Source organism: Halyomorpha halys, unplaced genomic scaffold (genome assembly GCF_000696795.3).
Source record: "Halyomorpha halys isolate HHAL.00 unplaced genomic scaffold, Hhal_1.1 Scaffold1102.1, whole genome shotgun sequence".
In the NCBI taxonomy this organism is placed as follows: domain Eukaryota; kingdom Metazoa; phylum Arthropoda; class Insecta; order Hemiptera; family Pentatomidae; genus Halyomorpha; species Halyomorpha halys.
Genome location: NW_027109254.1, coordinates 34,027 through 52,242, shown reverse-complemented (window position 1 = coordinate 52,242; position 18,216 = coordinate 34,027). Strand labels below are relative to the sequence as shown.

Below are 18,216 nucleotides of genomic sequence, written 5' to 3'. Positions count from 1 at the left end.
ATCTTTCGAATAAAAAAAAAATTTTGATTACAATTTAATTTTTTGTGTTATTTTTTACAATTTCAAGTTCTATCGGGCTTAAAAAAACACCCTATACATATACCGTGCTCCAAAGAAAATGAGACAATGTCCACCACATGATGAATTGCTGGATAGTGGAGTGGGATGTTCGGAATCAAAACTGGTGATCAGGGATTATATGATTGAAATCTAAGGTGGGAAATATCTTATAAATATATTGTTATTAAATGTTAAATTAAAAGTGGATCCAAATGAAAGCCTTATGGCATTCCAGAATATACAGAAAATATAAAGAAGTTATAGGAATTTTAATAATTTCAACTATTTAGTAATAACCTAGAAAATAACAATTTGAACAAGTAACCATAACCAACATTTGAATTCCCATTCCAATTATGGTTTCAAATGCTTAAGTGATATCTATTAATACTGAATCAATATAATAATTGCTCTCCAAAGCATTTATAGTAACATTTTGTTAAAAAAGTAAATTAGTTGCTGCAGATTAATTTTTCACAATCTGCTCATAATAATGATAATCTGCTGAGGTACAATAATGTTAGGTAAATGGTAGTGTAATGCATTCTTTATGAATATGTGGATCGTTATCTGAAGATGCACAGATTTAATTTCCTAAAATCTCAACAATAAAAAGTCATAATTTTGAATTGCAAACTTTCATATATACTTAGTGGCATAGTATCTTCACTAGTACTATGTGCAAGAGTATGTTTAATCATATTTTAAAAAAATGATGAAAACAATGTCTCGACTTACAGTTTTTATTTTATTTCTTTTTACTGAGTATGTAAATAAGTCATATCTTCTAATGGAATCCTCATGTAATAACTGACTAAATTAGTTAGTGCATTGAAACAAATAATCAATTATATATTGAAAAGGAATTTTTATGGTGCCTTACCTTGGGAGTCAGACTTGGTGAGGGAGTGAAAAGGCGATCTTTTTTAATTTTTTATTTTCTCTTTATAAATATATTTTGGATCTAAAATATAGCCTTCTCACTAGAATAAAAAGAGCAGAATCGTTCTTATTTTGTTTCCAATAACTGATGCCCATGTTAGAGGTTGAAAATAGATCTGACATGATTCTGACGGGTCAGAAATAATAATGGAATGTTAGAAATCTACGAAAGAAAATTCACGAATGTCAGAAATAATAATGAAATGTGATATTAGGGTATGTGGTATATCTTTATATATGAATAAATATGTTCATGTGTTAATATATTCATAAATCGCATATAAACCAAAATTTAATCAAATCATTTTGCATCTGTTTTGTAGGAGACTCAGGCATTTCTAGATGGTGCAACTCATGGTGCTATTTATTTCAGTCTTGGTACAAATATTCAGAGTGCAGGGATGTCAAAAGAGACAATTAGCACTTTCCTTAATGTATTTAAAAAATTAAAACAAAGAGTTCTGTGGAAATTTGAAGATGAAAGTTTGAAAAATTTACCTGAAAATATCAAAATATCCAAATGGTTTTCTCAAAATGACATACTAGGTATCCATTAATTTGTCTATTTGATTTAGAAACTTTATCTCTTGGTGCTAATTAATATGTATGTTGTAAATATATATGTAATATATATTTTTTATTAATGGGTCAAATGTTACTATGCCATAATGCCATATTCCTTGACATTCAATCTAAATTTAAATTGTTAAATTGTCTTTTAGTGTGTTTGATATACATATACTTGGACTTTCTTTCTAATAGTTATTATATTTTTACTCCTTTGAAATAAGAAAAATTGGGGAAGTTCACAAACAAAAACAATATATTATTCACCTTGATCAAAATATTATTGGCTCTTGTTGTGTTAAACATTATTATTAGTTAATCCTCTATTTTTACCATTATTTTTTGTTGCAGCACATCCAAACATAAAGCTGTTCATCACCCACTGTGGGTTGTTGAGCACTCAAGAAGCAATCCATCATGGTGTCCCTATGATAGCTATACCATTTTGGTTGGATCAACATGTCTTAACGAAAAAGTTATTTGATAAGGGGGTTGTTTTTCCATTATCTTATAGTAATTTATACGAGGATTCAGTACAGAATGCTATTGAAGAAGTTCTAACAAATACTAAGTATGTGAATATATTTTTATACATTATATAAATATTTGTATGACTTCATATATCGAATATGTGCTTTAAAATATGAATGGTTAATTGTACTTATATTTAAATTTTTAAAAATCATTATGTAATTTTACAAATAATCGGGATATTTTTGAATTCAGATATTTTCCATTTTCATAATACATAAGTGGCATATTTATTTTTCACCTGGCAATCTAAACCTGCTAATATCACTAAACATGAAAAGATATTGGAAAAAATGAAAACTTATTTATATTATATGTAAAGATAATGAGCTTCTTTTGATTGAAGCTTGCAATGATATATTTGGATTTTTGTGATGTAATTATTGATTGGATTCATCATTAAGAGCAGGGCTAGGAATTAGGGAAAGGTGGTAGATTCTGAGGACATTTGGTTCATGTGGCAATTTTCATATAAATTTTTATTTTTAGGTCAAGTAAAAATATTTTTTTTTTAATGCTTTTTGGTTATTTTGAGCTTAATTCAGTCAATAAAATGAGTTAATATTATTGGTTGACAATATTTATTTATAATGTTATCTAAAACACTGTTATAAAACTGTTGACTTCTATTTGATGTAAAGGAGGGGTTTAAAGAACAGACAGCAAAATTAAGCCTGTTGACTTTAGTGAAAATCCTTGTTCTGGGACTGATTGTTAGCATTTTCTACTGAAATTAAAACAATTAATTTTTAAATTTATTTTCAGATATACCACAGAAATAAAAAGATGGTCTAAAATATTTAGAGATCGACCTGTAAAACCAAAGGAATTGGCAGCCTATTGGGTCGAGCATGTGCTGAAAAATGATGATCACAAATACCTTCAACCTGTAGAAACAACCTTGTGTCCATTAGAACTGGCCCTTTTTGATTTAAAGACGATGCTGGGGGTTTTGATAGGATTATTGCTTTCCTATTTACTTAACTGCCGCAGCACGAAGGAGAAGAGAAAGTTAAAAAAACCCTAAGGAATTATTTTATTAAAAAGAATTTTATAAACTGCACGTTAAAAAATAATGTTTAAGTGTAAAAAGAAGTTAAAAAATAATAAAAATAAAGACTGCTGGAATAAGGGTGGCATACCTTCTGAAAATACAAATAAAAATGAGGTATAAAGTTCAGTTCACAATTCTTGATGATAGTGACTGAATCCTTATGCCTCTAGTATAACTATAAATTTATCAGAATGATTCGTTTGGATCTGCAGGAAGTGGTAATTATTTTTATTTTAAATAAGATAAGTGTTAATTTTTTCACAAATAATGTTAATATTATTTTATTATCAGTAAAAATTAAGGTAATAAGTTACATTTATTATATCTGTTTAGTTTATAGTGTAAAATGCTTTTTCAATATCTAAAAGCATGATGTAAGTCATTTTCATTCCAGCCAGCTTAAATGTATTTAGTGCCACATTGCCATCTGTGATTTGTTTAATAGTTCCTCTTTTTTATTAGCTTAATTAAAGTATTAAAAAGTGTCTTAATTAGCTTTTAGTTACAAGGAAATAAAATTAAGAAATCTATTTATGACGTTTTTGTACCTTTATCTTGGAATGTAACATTGAGAGTAAGTGATCAGGTTTCATATTGTGGAATGTAGATCAATCATAAAATAGATTTATGACTCATCTTTTTATCTTTGATTGTGAATAAATTAATTAATGAATAAATTTTAAAATTAATTAATGAGATAATTATTTACAAATTAATTTCCATAACAATAAATAACAACTGAAAAAATAATTATGTGTATGCTATTATTACAAATCCTTCTCCCAGTAATTGTCTATAAGTTTTTTTAAAATTTCTTCTGGTTAAACTTTGTTTGAAGAGGAATTTATCAATTAATTCTTTTGAAAAAGTATTCCATTCTTTTATTTGATTTAACAACTGAAGTAATGTGTTTTTGTTTATTTCTTAAAAGTTATGATTTAACTCATGTTAAAAACTGAATCAACATTTTATTTTGTATTCATTTTTTTTTTAAAGCAGTCATAGATATCATTTGTCAGTCGCTATATAATTTTTTGAACTGGAGAATCAGTACCTCGATTATCATAAAAATTATACAGTAAATTGTTAAATTAAACTTCCTAGCTGTGTAAAAGAGTTTAATTATGAGAAAAAAATCAAGAGCATTATATAATATGTTAATATATCCGCCTCCCGTAAGCAAAGTTTTTTTTTTTACAAATTAAAGGTATAAACCTAAAACATCAGTTTATATAAAAATTTATATTTTCTCTTGTCAAATCAGTATTACAGCTCAATAGTTTCAATAAAAAATTCACTTATCTATATGAGATGCCCCATAGAAATTTTTTAATAATTAATTTTGAAAAGTGGATATGTTGACTTCTGTCAATACTCTTTGTATTATAAATGCTGTATGACAAAGGTCCAAAAAATAAAAAAATTAGACATCTGGTCTTCACTTCAATAATTGAGTTATTATTGTATTGATATTTTTTTTATTATAATAATAAAATTTAATTGATGAAAATAAATAACTGTTTTAATTATAAATTTCTGGAATTAATTTTCAACAGATTGTTAGTAATAAACATTTGGAAGTTTTTAAAATACCCTATATTTTAAAAAGGGTAATTTGTCACTGACTTGGACTAAGATGTTAGGCCTAATTGACCATAGATTCCTCATGGTCAATCTTGAATTAAATTATAATTTCAATCCATTCATTTTATTACACTTCAACATTAATATTTTGTTCTGAATATTAACTAATAAACTGTAGCCTATTTATTTAATCATATATACATTTTTATTGTAATTACTCTTCCATTATAAATGTCCTAGGTTATAGACTACTAGTCATCACTTTAATTTATTTATTACTTTTTTGAACTGTGAAGAATAATTTTAAGGTATAATAAAGTTATTTTTCTTTGTTAATTTTATTATTTTTTTAAATTTTTATATATTACCTTTTCACTGTTCTATTCACAAAATAGCAGAACAAGGTTTCAGCTTCCATTGTTTTTGTTGCCAAAATTTCAAATAATAGGTATGTTATATACTGAAATACCATTGAACTTTTTATAGCATTGTTTATTGGTGAACCAAAAAAAACCTTTATATACTGTTGTGGAATTTAGGGAGGGTTTTATAAACAAAGACAATTAGAGTGTGTTCTTTCTTATAGAAGCCACGACAGACGACAGACTAGCCCCAAGAGATGCATAGCTATCCCATGCTAGAGCAATGTCGCCATCTACAGTTTTATTTTACAAACAAACTAATAAAACCTATTTTCTACAACAATTTCCTTCCTAAAATATGTTTTATTATTTCCTTTTATTTATTACCTTATTTTATTTTTAACTTTATTGCATCACTTTATATTATTTAATGTTCCACAGAACACTTCATCAAGTCCTAGGTTCACACATCCCCAACGGGTCTTCTGCCTTTTGTTGATGATTACCCGGACCTCTCCCTTTTCGACTGCATCCATATTCTGTATAGTCAGGATTTTAATATTCACCTAAATCCCCTCTAATGTCATATGAAGTTTTTCCGTGCTAATATCTTCTATTCCTTCATCAACTCCATAGTCCTCGATAAACACAGATGTTTCATTTTTAATAGAATTAGGGATAAGCTTAACATCTTGACTACAATAATCGATGTCTGAAGCTGCATCGACTATTTCCTCATCATCTGATGTTAGTTGTCTATCTGGTGTATCTTGTTCTATCAGTACAGGAACTTTGTCTTCGAAGTGTTCATCACTCTCTTCATGCCTCCTTCCTGGGAAGGATGACTTTATTCTCCTTTTCAATTAACTTGGTCACAGATAATCGGTCATCAGGTAATTTTGGAATCAAAACATTCTGAAAGTTAGGGTTGTTTTTATCACTATTGCTGTGCGTCTTCATTTTAATCTTTCCTTGATGAATTTTATCAGTTCAACCGTATATCTACCGTTTTATTTTATGAACAAAATAATAAAACCTATTTTCTACAACATATACTTGCAAATCCTGCTAATGCTTACTGAATATAGTTTTGTTCAATTATTCTAATGCGTAATTTATATTAAATGGTTACATCAGGACCTGTTTGTGTCTTACTCTAGCTATCCCGAATGTATGTTGAATTTTTATTAAATTTGTGTGGAACAAGGGGGGTTGAATTGTGAGATTTTTCTGCTTATTAATGAGCACTTCTATTTTAAGAGACCAAGTAAAATCCCTGAGGGGGGCAAACTGTGTTAGTGTGTTAACTTTAATGGAAATTATTTTATTTGCTAATAAAATATAAGACAGAGCATTGGGTAATCTCATAGATAAAGGAATAATGGCTTATCTGGGTGACTGTTGGAAGTTTTGCTGCCGCGGCTACTTCTGTGTCTGATAGTAGCTTCCCTGGTCCAGGTAGGCTAGTAGGGACATTGTGACACCATGTGAATTCGCCTGGTGTTTGTGAAACGTTGCTTCTCTCTCAGAGGCTGCCCAGCTAGTCATCGGCTCGGGCATGGTAGAGGCAAGCCAGGTCCTGTATTGCATGCCACGATAGACAATATCAGTCGGCATCGCAGTCGGGGCGTCTTTGGAGTCTTCCGGTGTAGGGGGCCTAAAAAAATGTGACCTCTGACCCAAACTTTATACAAAAAAGCGGCAGAAAATTAGGATTACGTAACAGTAACGGTTGTGAATCCTCCATGGAAAACACAAGTGATACACAAATTTGTTTCAGACAAACTTTTTACAATCAATTGTAAAAATGCCTCTTTTAGTTGTCTTCTTTCTTCGCCGATGTGTGTTCTTATTCCTGAAGGTCTTTCCTTTTTCAAACTCATTGAATAGAGTTGACCAAAGAGGGACATTTCCATGTTTTCATTTTCCTGTTGTTTTAGTAACATCATAACAAGGATTAGGTAAATACGGATAACTACAGGAATATAAGGTTGAGAATATTATTTTGGAAAATCTATGGCTTTTACAACTCTTCTATTTTGCTAAATGACTCACCAGTTTTATCATTCAGTTTAAGTCAGCTAGAAGAATGGTGGATAAAGAAAAAAAAAATTGAATCTAGGAACTTATTTCAATGACTAATGTAATTTGAACTATATTAATAAAAAGTAGAAATACAAATTTTGAAGAAATTTGTATTTAATGCTAAAAGAGTGACAAAACACAGTAGATAAGGTTGGCAAGATGCAACAATGCACTCCAATGCGCACAACAATGCGCCTAGGCTTACAAACGTGTAAGCTAAGATAATAGTTGCTATGACAGGTACTGTCGACCATGATATTAAACCTAATTTTTGTTTCCAATTACTCTAATGCAGCTCACATCAATATTTTTTCCAGTTAAATATTTATAACATGATTTATGTCATTAGCTACTCCTTAATTTATGTTTTATACTCAAAATGGCCTGAACATCATTTTAAAATTAATTTTTTATTTAATCTAAACAACCAAATCAACGTTCTGGCCCGTACGAATTCCTGTTTGTTAAATTCAGCAGCCTGTGTAGGAAAAATGAACACTTAGGCTATGTTTTGCAAGACGACATTTGTTTTAATTCCCACCCCTTTTAAGGTAGGGAAAGAAAATCCTCAGATGCCATACACTTCTTATCCAAAACTCATTTCATTCTGTTCAAACAATCCGATTCTTATTTCTGTATCAAAGTTAGACTTTCCTGCAAGAATCTTACACTTTAAAGTTCATTACTGTTTCTAACCTGGCAGGGATGTCTTTGCTTTGCTTTACATTATTCAATCTGAGATCTGTAGATGAAATAGTTCTGAGGTTTAGAATAATTCTAGTATATTATCTACATATTTTATTATTAAGTTTGTGAAAGTATATCTTTTTGGATTCTGGATTGTTTAATTTTAACTTCTAAAGAAAACTGTTATTATTCCAAAAATAAACATTTTCTTGAGAAAAAATTCCTCATTCCAGTGTGTCATTTATTGATTATTAACGAACATAACATAATTAATTACGAGGTAAGGAAAAACTATTAATGAAATTAGGTGGATATGTTGTAGCCACCAGGCGATATTCAAAATGCCAAGTTTTACTCATAAAAATTACCCTTATACAGTTTTCACCATGACAATAGTTGTAACAGTTCCTGTGGCTCCAATTGTGATATTTGTCAATGTGGAAAAGGACCATGGTAACATACTGATGGTAAATTGTATTTTTCTACTAAATTTCATTTCGTAATCATTAAGAAAAGGCTACTTTGTCGCTGTTGTGCCTTACATACTTTAATGCCGATGTTTTTAGTTAAGAATATAAAATAAAATAAAAACTTAATAATTAAGTAATTATTAAAGAAACGTAAATCCTAAAGGTGCCACTTCATTGATCATTGATTGAAAAATAACTCAAGTTCAACTTCTGTTTTCAGGGAATTTGCTTTAAGTTGCAGACGAATTGTCCCATTATCGGGGGATTTCAGTTACCACATTGTATTCATATCATTAAAAAATATATATATATATAAGAAAAATAAGAAGAAGGAGCAATTTTCCACGTCTTAATTAGCATGAAAACCTAAGAAACCCCTAAAAACGTTTTCCCACATTATTAAATAAGTGAAAGGGCACTTTTTTCACATCATTATCATTATAATATTATAATTTCATTGTAAATAAAGAAGCATTTTTCCCATGAAGATGACATTGTTAATCAAATAAGGTACGTAAACAACTTGAATAGCGAGAACGGTATCCTTCTCAAGTTTAAAAGCATCATTATGTTTCCGTATTTTTCAAGACTTCAAGTCCTAATCGTTGTGTAAACATATCGATGGTAAATTGTATTTTTCTACTAAATTTCTTTTCGTAATCATTAAGAAAAGGCTACTTTGTCGATGTTGTGCCTTACATACTTTAATGCCGATGTTCTCCACTCTAGTCAGTAATTATTAAAGAAACGTAAATCCTAAAGGTGCCTCTTCACGTTTGCAAAAACAGGGAAAATTCGTGCATTGGAAAGCGTTGAGTGTAGGTTTTGGGGCAAAAATTAAAAATCAAAGCTAGTGCTACACCCACACGCTTGTTTTCAGTTTTAATTGTTTTGGAACTGCCAACAGAGAAATATTTGTGATATTCGAGTTTTAATGAGTTGAAGAATTTCTACAACCTTTGGATTTAATAATTAACTCCAAATTAAGATTTTATATTTTAAAATTCTATCGATTTAGCATAAATACATTGTTTGAAATCCTGTTAATTAACTTTATGAATTTATTTTTGTTTTAGCATAGTATTAATATACATTTAAAAAGACACTATGACTCTAGATAATTAAACTGACAAGTTTCTGATAAACATTGAAGAACATAGATTAGATTTATAGTTATGTAGTACCATTTCCATGAATTTTTATGATCTACCACCTACTTTGCCGATATTAACGTTCTATTTTATTTCGCCTATCTATATTGCGTTCATTTTTATAGTGCTAATTGAATTTAATTGCCGACAAAAGTCAAAATAACACACAAGCGTGTGAATACCGACATTTGTTGCATTCTTTATTTACCAATCATTTGTACAAGTCTTGGATTTGCGGCAAGTGATAAACCTGTAGGTCCAGCATATGTAATTAATTAACAAATGGTTAATAGGACTTTAATGAATTTTGCTGTAAAAATTTGTAAAATTTCATTTCAAGAACATCATACCTTTCGTTCTTATTAACAGTAGCCACATCAGTTTTAGGAAGTTCATCTAACTTCACAGGTACATTATGAAGGCATCTTTTCGATTCCTCTTTGCTTTAGCACTGATAATAATTGGAGTTGTTTTCAAGATGTCTTCTACTGTAAGGGATTTTAAATACCGAAGTGTACTAAATTTTAATGAAGCCAAAAAATATGTTAAAAAAACTTCAAACTTACTGAACATTACTTAGTATAAATTTCTTATATATATTCTATATTTATATAGTATATATTCTATATTTCTTAGGAAAATTAACCCGCACAAAAAATCTACTTATAATACTTAAGATTCCAATATTTCTCTTAGGAAATCATTTCTCGAAACAAAAATGTTATGTTAAGGACAACCCGAGCTGTTACAAAATTTTACTAATATTAATAAATATTAGTTAATATTTCCTACTCTAAGTGTGGGGCTTTCAGAAACTCTTGATCTATAGCATTTGCTTCATCTGGTCCGGTAAACTCCTTTTCTTCCGCCACATGTTCTTTACAAGCGATTTTACCCCTTAAGCTATTTTATTTTTATTTTTATGTTTTTACTTTACCATATTGTCTAACAATCCTCAAATCTATCACAAACCCTCCACTCCCGCACTCCGTGGTTGACTTACTTATTTGACTTTTTAAACAGGCAATTTCTGCGAGCAGATTGGTTGATGTATGACATGTCACAATCTCACAAGAGGAGATTATAACACACACACAAAAAAAAGGCAATCCTTCATTATTGGTACTAAACGCAATTATAGAATAATGCATAAAAGTGTCTCTGCACTAATGAAAAGAATCCCTAAAGTAGTCCTAACTAATTTTATTGTCACTGCACTTGCACTTGATAGCCTATTGAAGAGGCTTTCCACTTACATGTTTGTATTTACATTTTCAAGTGGCAGTAATTACTTAAATCAAGTAATTTGATCACTCAAACACTTAAACAAACTCTGAAAATATTATAGATCAAAATCTAGTAACTAGTAAAGGTAAGCACATGCACCACATTATTTATTATAAACATTATTAGTTGGATGTATGCAATTAGTCCTAGTAATTATCCTAATGACCTCACTAGTGGTGATCAAAACACATACAAAAAAGGCAATCTTCCCCTCCGGACCCGTCCCGCTAAGACCCCTTTTCTTTTTTTTTCATAACCCAGATTTGTGAAATTTATTGTTTTAGCATGAATGTATATACCAATATATTTTTTTATTCCGCACTATTTCCGTTGTTGTGGGCGTTCTTTGAATTTTATAATGTGCTTGGGCACATATTGGTTTTGAAATTTAAACTAAACCTAAAAAAACTTATTCCCTAAATACGTGCCTGGACATGGTTGTTTCTGAATTTTTATCTGGTTTGTTGCCAACACACCGGAGGGGGCGCTGGTGCAAGGGTCCTGTACAGTGAATTTCTTTGGAGCTGTAGAGAGTCGAAAAACTTTATGTGCCTGCGTTGGATGAACTCAGCCACAGTGGGTAGTTCGAAGAGCTCGTGTTGTTGATCTGTCTTCATCTTGGAACGCAAACACTGTAACATGGAAGAGTTGTAGATTGCGCTAGAGATGTCCCTTCTCTGAGATGGGTGAAAAGTGATGCACCATATCGAAGTACTGGTCTCAAAATACTTTTACAAATTTGGAATTTGAGCCTTAGTGAGAGTACGGGTGCACGTAAAAAGTGGTGTAACCGGCATGACCTGAAAGTGTCATGTGGCGATCCAATGGCCGGATAAACTATAGAGTTTGAAGGCCTTAGTACGGAGTTTGCCACTTGGAACGTGCGAGGTAGTCTGGTTTTCTTCCCTTTCTGTAGTGCGAACACCACGCAATCTGTTTTGCTGGGTTTACCTGGATGTTGAGATGGTGTAGTTTTTTTACTATCTGATATCATGTTTTCTCCGCCCGCTTGAGGGCATGTTTGGCGTTGGTGCTGCTGCTATAAATTGCAAAAATGTCATCTGCGAAAGCGGCTATTGTGTGATCCGCTATTGAGAGGTCCGCGAGCTTACGGTATAAAATGTCGTGAGACTCGGAGAGTCTATAGAGATCAAAGCTGTCGCATGGTTTCCATTGAAGTCTCTGCACACCTCTGTTTGTAGTTTCATGACCCCTGGCTAAGACCCCCGGGGATCGACGGGCTAATATCACTTTTGAAATATTAGCTTAAAACTGGAAGAAGAGACTTTAAGATATTTAAATCGAGCAATATTTAAAAATCAAAAAACATGTTTTTGTAAAAAATCTGTCTTGTCTTTTCAGTACCGTTTTTATATGTAATCGATTCTGGTTGAGTAAATTCAAAGTGCAATGTTTTTGGCTCATTGACGAATCTTCGATTCATGTAGTGCTTCGGAATTTTTTCAAGAGATTTATAAACTGCTTCGGTATTACTTTGTACAATGGAAGGGACATTTTTTCAAAGAGCATTCATGATTCAGATTCCAGAGAACCACTTGAATAGTGGCACACATTATTACAGATTGTTTTGAAAAAAATCGATAATACTTATCAATCGATAAATATATGATCACAATGGACAATTCTGCCGAGGACTTCTTAATAATATGGATTATTTTAATATTCTCAATTTTAAATTAATGGTACTTAATTATAACTAAATTATTATTATTAGTTTTGTTGTTTTACGTTCATGCTTAGCATACGGAGTAATTTTTTTTCAAATTTATCTTGATCATTTGTTTATCGGAAAAACAGTAAAATAAAATTTTAAAAACGTATACTTTATAGTATCCTCTCAAACTTTGACCCAACTGATACTCTTTTAGGCTCATGGCACTGGACAATCTGTACATTGCATAACAACATTAAACAAGATGGATGGTGGGGCGAGAGACTGGAAGGATATCCGCGCCCGTCAGTGGCGATTTGACTCCTGCATGAAGCAAGCCAGTGTGATGTTTGTTCTCTTGGCTTCCATTTTGTTCTTCGGGTTCGAGCTGTGCTCGGCAAGCAATATTTTGGTAATATCTACGGTGGCCTCTCACAGTCACAGCATCTGGTGTAACAAACTGGCAGCATTGTTGGTGGACAGGGGGCACACGGTACATGAAATAAATACAATTATTCTTACTAAATATGAAATACCCGTTCAATTTTCCACGCTTCGTTAAATGTTTAATAATGTTAAAAAAGTGTAATCTTAAAAAATAAATTTGATTTGTGACCAGAATCTAAATAGTGACTTATGACTTTGGCGCCAAATACTAAGAAAATTCCGCAAAGTGGTTTTGGAGAAAAGTCGCGGACTGTAGACGGCATACCTTTTTCCCGAAAAACTGCAGGAATGTTTTTGATGTTACATGGTATTTTTATGTAGGTAGGTGATTCTAGGCCTTAGAAAACTGATGTTGTACGGGTAATTAATTGGGCACTTAATTCGTTGATTAGTTTGCTTAAGGGAATGGATATGAATAAAAATATTCCATTTTCAATAATATGTGCACAGTCTATTGAACTAATGGAATACACTGTAGATATCAACAACTGTCTTTTCTGACAACCTTTTTCCTACCGTATTTCCAGGTAATTCGACAGCAAAAAATATTGGGTTTTTTCTGCTAGTGGAAGAAGATTCAAAATTTGTTTATAGAAAAATACTTGTGACGGACATAAATCAATACAAATATAGCATTAAATTGACAAATCGTTCTTCACACTCCTAATATTCGTGGGGGAAGATTCTACTTGACCGAAAGTGGACTAATCTTTCCATCAAACTAACTGAATTGGGTAACTTACAGCTTGTGACATGCCTAGGGGGAAAGAATTTGAGAAAGTAACTAATTATAATTATTATATTAAATACTATCTCGGCCTCCAATTAACAGGTTGTCAAGGGGATCCGTATATAACAAATGTTTTTGTGAGTAGGTATTCTTACATAGAATTCTGGTTTAGTACAATATTTTTACATTTGTTGACCAAAACTCATGGAAAAATCGGTCAACGTTGTGGATTCAGGATTGGCACTAAACGAGAAATTTCCCCTTCATTACGAAATTAACGCGATCAACACATTGGTGTGAATTACATTTGGAATGTTCATGCTTCTCACATATGTATCCAAAAGAACTTTGATAAAAAGGAAACGCGAATACTGTCCACATTTCAATAGCATAATGAAATATATTTGCGCATGTAATTGAAAATTACCCAAACCAAGTCGCGGACAACAGCTTGGTCAGAACCATGGACAGATTCTTTTAAATAATGATTATTTTAATATTTATGTTTATTTTAATTTCATATTCTCCTTAAATTATTGTTAATGTACTATTCATACAACTTCACTCACCTTTCTGATATTCTTATTTTTTATAATTTGTAAATGTTAAAAAAATATATAAAGTTTTACTTTATATTATCAACAAATTTGCCTGAAAAGTCTTGATTTTGTATGCCTCGAACTCTAAAGACTGTTCATTGGGTAACGTTGATAAGGAAGTTTGCTAATGAGTCGCGCCACCGATATGATTACTTTCAGTGGCAATTTTAATACTGCTTGGTCCAAGCCTGCTGGATATCGGCTCTCCTATTTTTATTCTTATCCGGGTTCGAGTTGTGATCGACGAACAATATTTTGATAGCATCCACGTTAGCCTATCTGTTGATGGAAAGAGGGCACACGGTACATGACATAAATAAAATTATTCTTAATAAATATGGTAAAAAGGTATGGAATTGATTTAAATAATTTTAAAATAATATATCAAATTGTCTGTAGTTCTCATATCGCACTAGTATTTCTAAATTGACAGAACTCAAAAATCGGTGTTTTTGAGTTATGACTATGAAAGAAATTGGTAAATATATCTTTATGAATCATCAAAACTGTATCAACCTAGCTTCAGAGCTTGTCCGCCAGAGGGAACTTGTCTATGGAGGGGGAATAGCATTAACCCCCTCCATAGGGAAGAGTGTCACATTTTCAGTTGTCTTGAATTTTGAGCTGTGTCAATTTAGAAATACTAGTGCGATATATTATTACTTCTAAAATTATTACCTAGATATGTGGTATTATTATTGCATATAGATATGGTGATTATTATTAATTTATTGACATTTACAACTGTATTTACATACAAATACACCTAGTAAATTTGATGTAAGATCATAATGGTGCGATACATTCTCGAGAGTTGATGATAATAAAACATCGATAGAAAATATTTAAACAATAAAAAATATAATGCCTCATCTATATCTCAAATACTAATTGACATTTAATGTTCAATTTAATACGATGAAAATTAAAAGTTGATAGGTTGAGTATTCTTGGTTTTATAAAAGTTTTTTTTTTACTACTAGTTACATTAATTATACTGAACTCGTCAAAAATGTGCAAATGAAGTTTTTATATCGTTTTCATCGCATATCAACCAAAATTATTAAATCCAGGTTATTTTTAAATTAAAATTTTAGTCTTTTAATTAGAAAAATTCAAAATATAGTTCATGAATTTATCAATATTCTGAATTTAGTTCCTAATCGTAGAAATTCAGCCAATATTTTAAACATAAATTAAAAAAAAAAAAGTTTAAGTATAAAAGTTATGTTTAAATGATTATGTTATGACATTAACTCTTGTTTCTTTCCATGTATTTTTTCTTTTTGCCATTAAAAATGAATAGTTGTTTGCTTAAAATATCTCAAAACCAATGGAAAATTCAATTTAAAATAATACAAAAGAAATCGGAACCTAAGATGAGATTTTTTTCTTTATTTAAATTTTTGAAACAAACAGTTTAAAAAGTGATTTTTCCGATATTTACATTTAGGGTTAAAATTTTCAAGTTAATTTATTAAAAATTCTGCTATACCAAGTAGTTTAATTAGTTCTTATTTTTCTTTAGTAATTAAATTTTTCTTCTAGGTTACAATCCTGGACACGGATCCTCCAAGAAAGGAGTTGGCCAACTTGACTACTTACACGCTTGAAGGGGGATACGAATACGTCGAAGGATTGGATTACTTAGAATCTTCTTTAGGGACTTCTCCCAAAGGTGTTATAGATTCCCTTTACAATCTTAGCATAACAAGCTGCAGGAACATGCTACTGTCTCCAACTTTTAAACGTTTCTTAAGAGAACAATCCGATAAAAAGAAACCATTCGATATGATTATTCAAGACATATCCAACTGCGAGTGCTTTTTGGGACTCGTGCCCTACTTCGGGAATCCAAAGCTAGTTTTGGTGACTGCTTTTGGTGAGTCCCAGGCCCTCTATGTGATGGGCAGTCAGGGGCATATGGTGCAATCCCCATTATATCTTAGCCCTTTTAGTCACCCGATGAGCTTCGTCGAGAAAGTGAAGAATTTTTTCTATAGCCTGTATAATTATTATATTTATCACAAATATGTGGATTCCTTAAACGTTTATTCCAAGGAAGTATTCGGGAAATCTATTCCTCACGTCCTAGAGATAGGAAAGTCAGCTGCAGTGGCACTCGTCAACGCACATCCCATCCTTGATGGAGCAAAGTACTACAGCCCTGCAATCGTCCATATTCCAGGATTTCATATCGACGAAACAAAGAAGCTAGATAAGGTAAGTGATTGTTTTTCTTAGAATTATGATTAAAATTAATTTTTAAATAAAATTCGAAAATATTTATAACTTGTATAAATTCAAATAGATTATTTTCCACAAATGTGTGCATTTTTTATTTATTTTTTTACTTTTTTACATAGGAGACACAAGCATTTTTGGATGGTGCAATTGATGGAGCTATTTATTTCAGTCTCGGATCAAACATCCAGAGTTCGCTGATGTCAGAAGATAGAATTAACCTTTTCCTCAAAGTTTTTAAAAAACTAAAACAAAGAATTCTATGGAAATTTGAGGACAAAAGTTTGAAAAAATTACCTGAAAATGTCAGAATATCCAAATGGATGTCTCAAAATGATATATTAGGTAGGTATACATCGATTGATTTGATTAATTGATAATGCTAATTACTAGTTTCACTCTATATACATAAGTGTGTATGATTATTTTTATTAATTATTTTTCATCAGAAAAATACATGGTATGCACTCTTACTACTTGTACATTAGTCATTCCACAGTAGAGTCCACCTTAAATTTGAGCTGGCAAGCTTAAAAGGCTCCAAGTCCTGAGCGCAACCGTGTTGGATAGCACTTACTGTTCTCGGGCTCTAAGTTGTGTTGGAGGATTACAGTCTTACATCGTAGGAATTTGTTAAACCTTTTCTACGAGAGACGCCTCTCTTAGGTGACCAGCTTTATTAGTGGTATCTCGGCTAATACTCATGCTGTTTTTTAAATGAAGTAGTATGAATTTAATATTTTTATTTAAATTTACAGATCACTTTTATGGTGTCCTGAGATTATACAGACACCATCGGTCTTTGTATGAGCTACTGTATTGCTCTGTCGTGGCGATTTAAAGTGTTTCTAAGGCTGATGGGGATTCCACGACTGCATTTTATTTATTTTAATGTATGTTTATATTTAAATTATGTATCTCTCTAATGTAAATTTATATTATGTATCTCCATACAGTTCTTAGAATTGTATTTCTACATATTTAAACCAAGGAATGGATACCATAGACCCTTTTGCTATGGTATGGTAGATGTAATTATATGTACCTCATTATTAGATATCTTTTTCAACGGTATCATGTTTATCAATTTATTAGGCTATGGTAATGAGTTAACCTGTAGGGATTACACATTATAAAGTGAATTCTGGTTTGCATTATCCTATATTTACCAATCCTTACAACTCAGGCAAACTAATATATGAAAGAGCATGGTAGACCTATTGACTTAAAATTTATTTAATATGCAATGAACTGAGAATATCAGCTAGATTTTTCATAGTCATATTGACTCTAATTTTAATACATTTTACCACTCAAAGTACAACCTTATGATTTTACTTAGCTTATGTGTGTGGTAGGTTCATGCGTCTTTAGCTTCGTTGGTCCATGGTTTTGTCTCCGTTCATCTTCATCGGCCTGGCCTAGCCGTAGATATCAGTCCTTTGCTGTGCTACCTTCTCTCTTTTCCTTAGTGTGCTTTCCTTCCTCTTCATTACTGCTACCGAGACCTTCCTCCGACTGTCTGTGTGTCCTACCCCTCGATCTCTCTCCGGCTGACTGTACTCCTGACTGCCTGTGTGTTACCTTGCGCCAAAACCGCCCTTCCTCCCCTCCACTTTCTTTCTAGCCATCCATTTGCTACTTCTGTTTGGGGGAGTGACCATTTCCCTCGGTCGGTTTTGATGTCCCATATGTCTTTGTGATTCTAGCTGGTCTGGACCAGGGCTGAGGAGTATGGGTATAT

General features: G+C 31.4%; 2 protein-coding genes across 2 annotated transcripts in view; both read left to right on the top strand.

Annotated features, from left to right (window-relative positions):
- Positions 1-3,276, top strand: part of LOC106688310 (UDP-glucosyltransferase 2) — a 13,769-nt gene extending 10,493 nt beyond the window's left edge. The window contains exons 3-5 of the mRNA XM_014432704.3: positions 1,326-1,548; positions 1,921-2,140; positions 2,866-3,276. Of these exons, the coding sequence (XP_014288190.1) occupies positions 1,326-1,548; positions 1,921-2,140; positions 2,866-3,127 (705 nt within the window). The 3' untranslated portion in view covers positions 3,128-3,276. The remainder of the gene's footprint in view (positions 1-1,325; positions 1,549-1,920; positions 2,141-2,865) is intronic.
- A 9,498-nt stretch (positions 3,277-12,774) lies between these two features.
- Positions 12,775-18,216, top strand: part of LOC106688308 (uncharacterized) — a 34,592-nt gene continuing 29,150 nt past the window's right edge. The window contains exons 1-3 of the mRNA XM_014432700.2: positions 12,775-12,945; positions 15,777-16,451; positions 16,595-16,817. Of these exons, the coding sequence (XP_014288186.2) occupies positions 12,781-12,945; positions 15,777-16,451; positions 16,595-16,817 (1,063 nt within the window). The 5' untranslated portion in view covers positions 12,775-12,780. The remainder of the gene's footprint in view (positions 12,946-15,776; positions 16,452-16,594; positions 16,818-18,216) is intronic.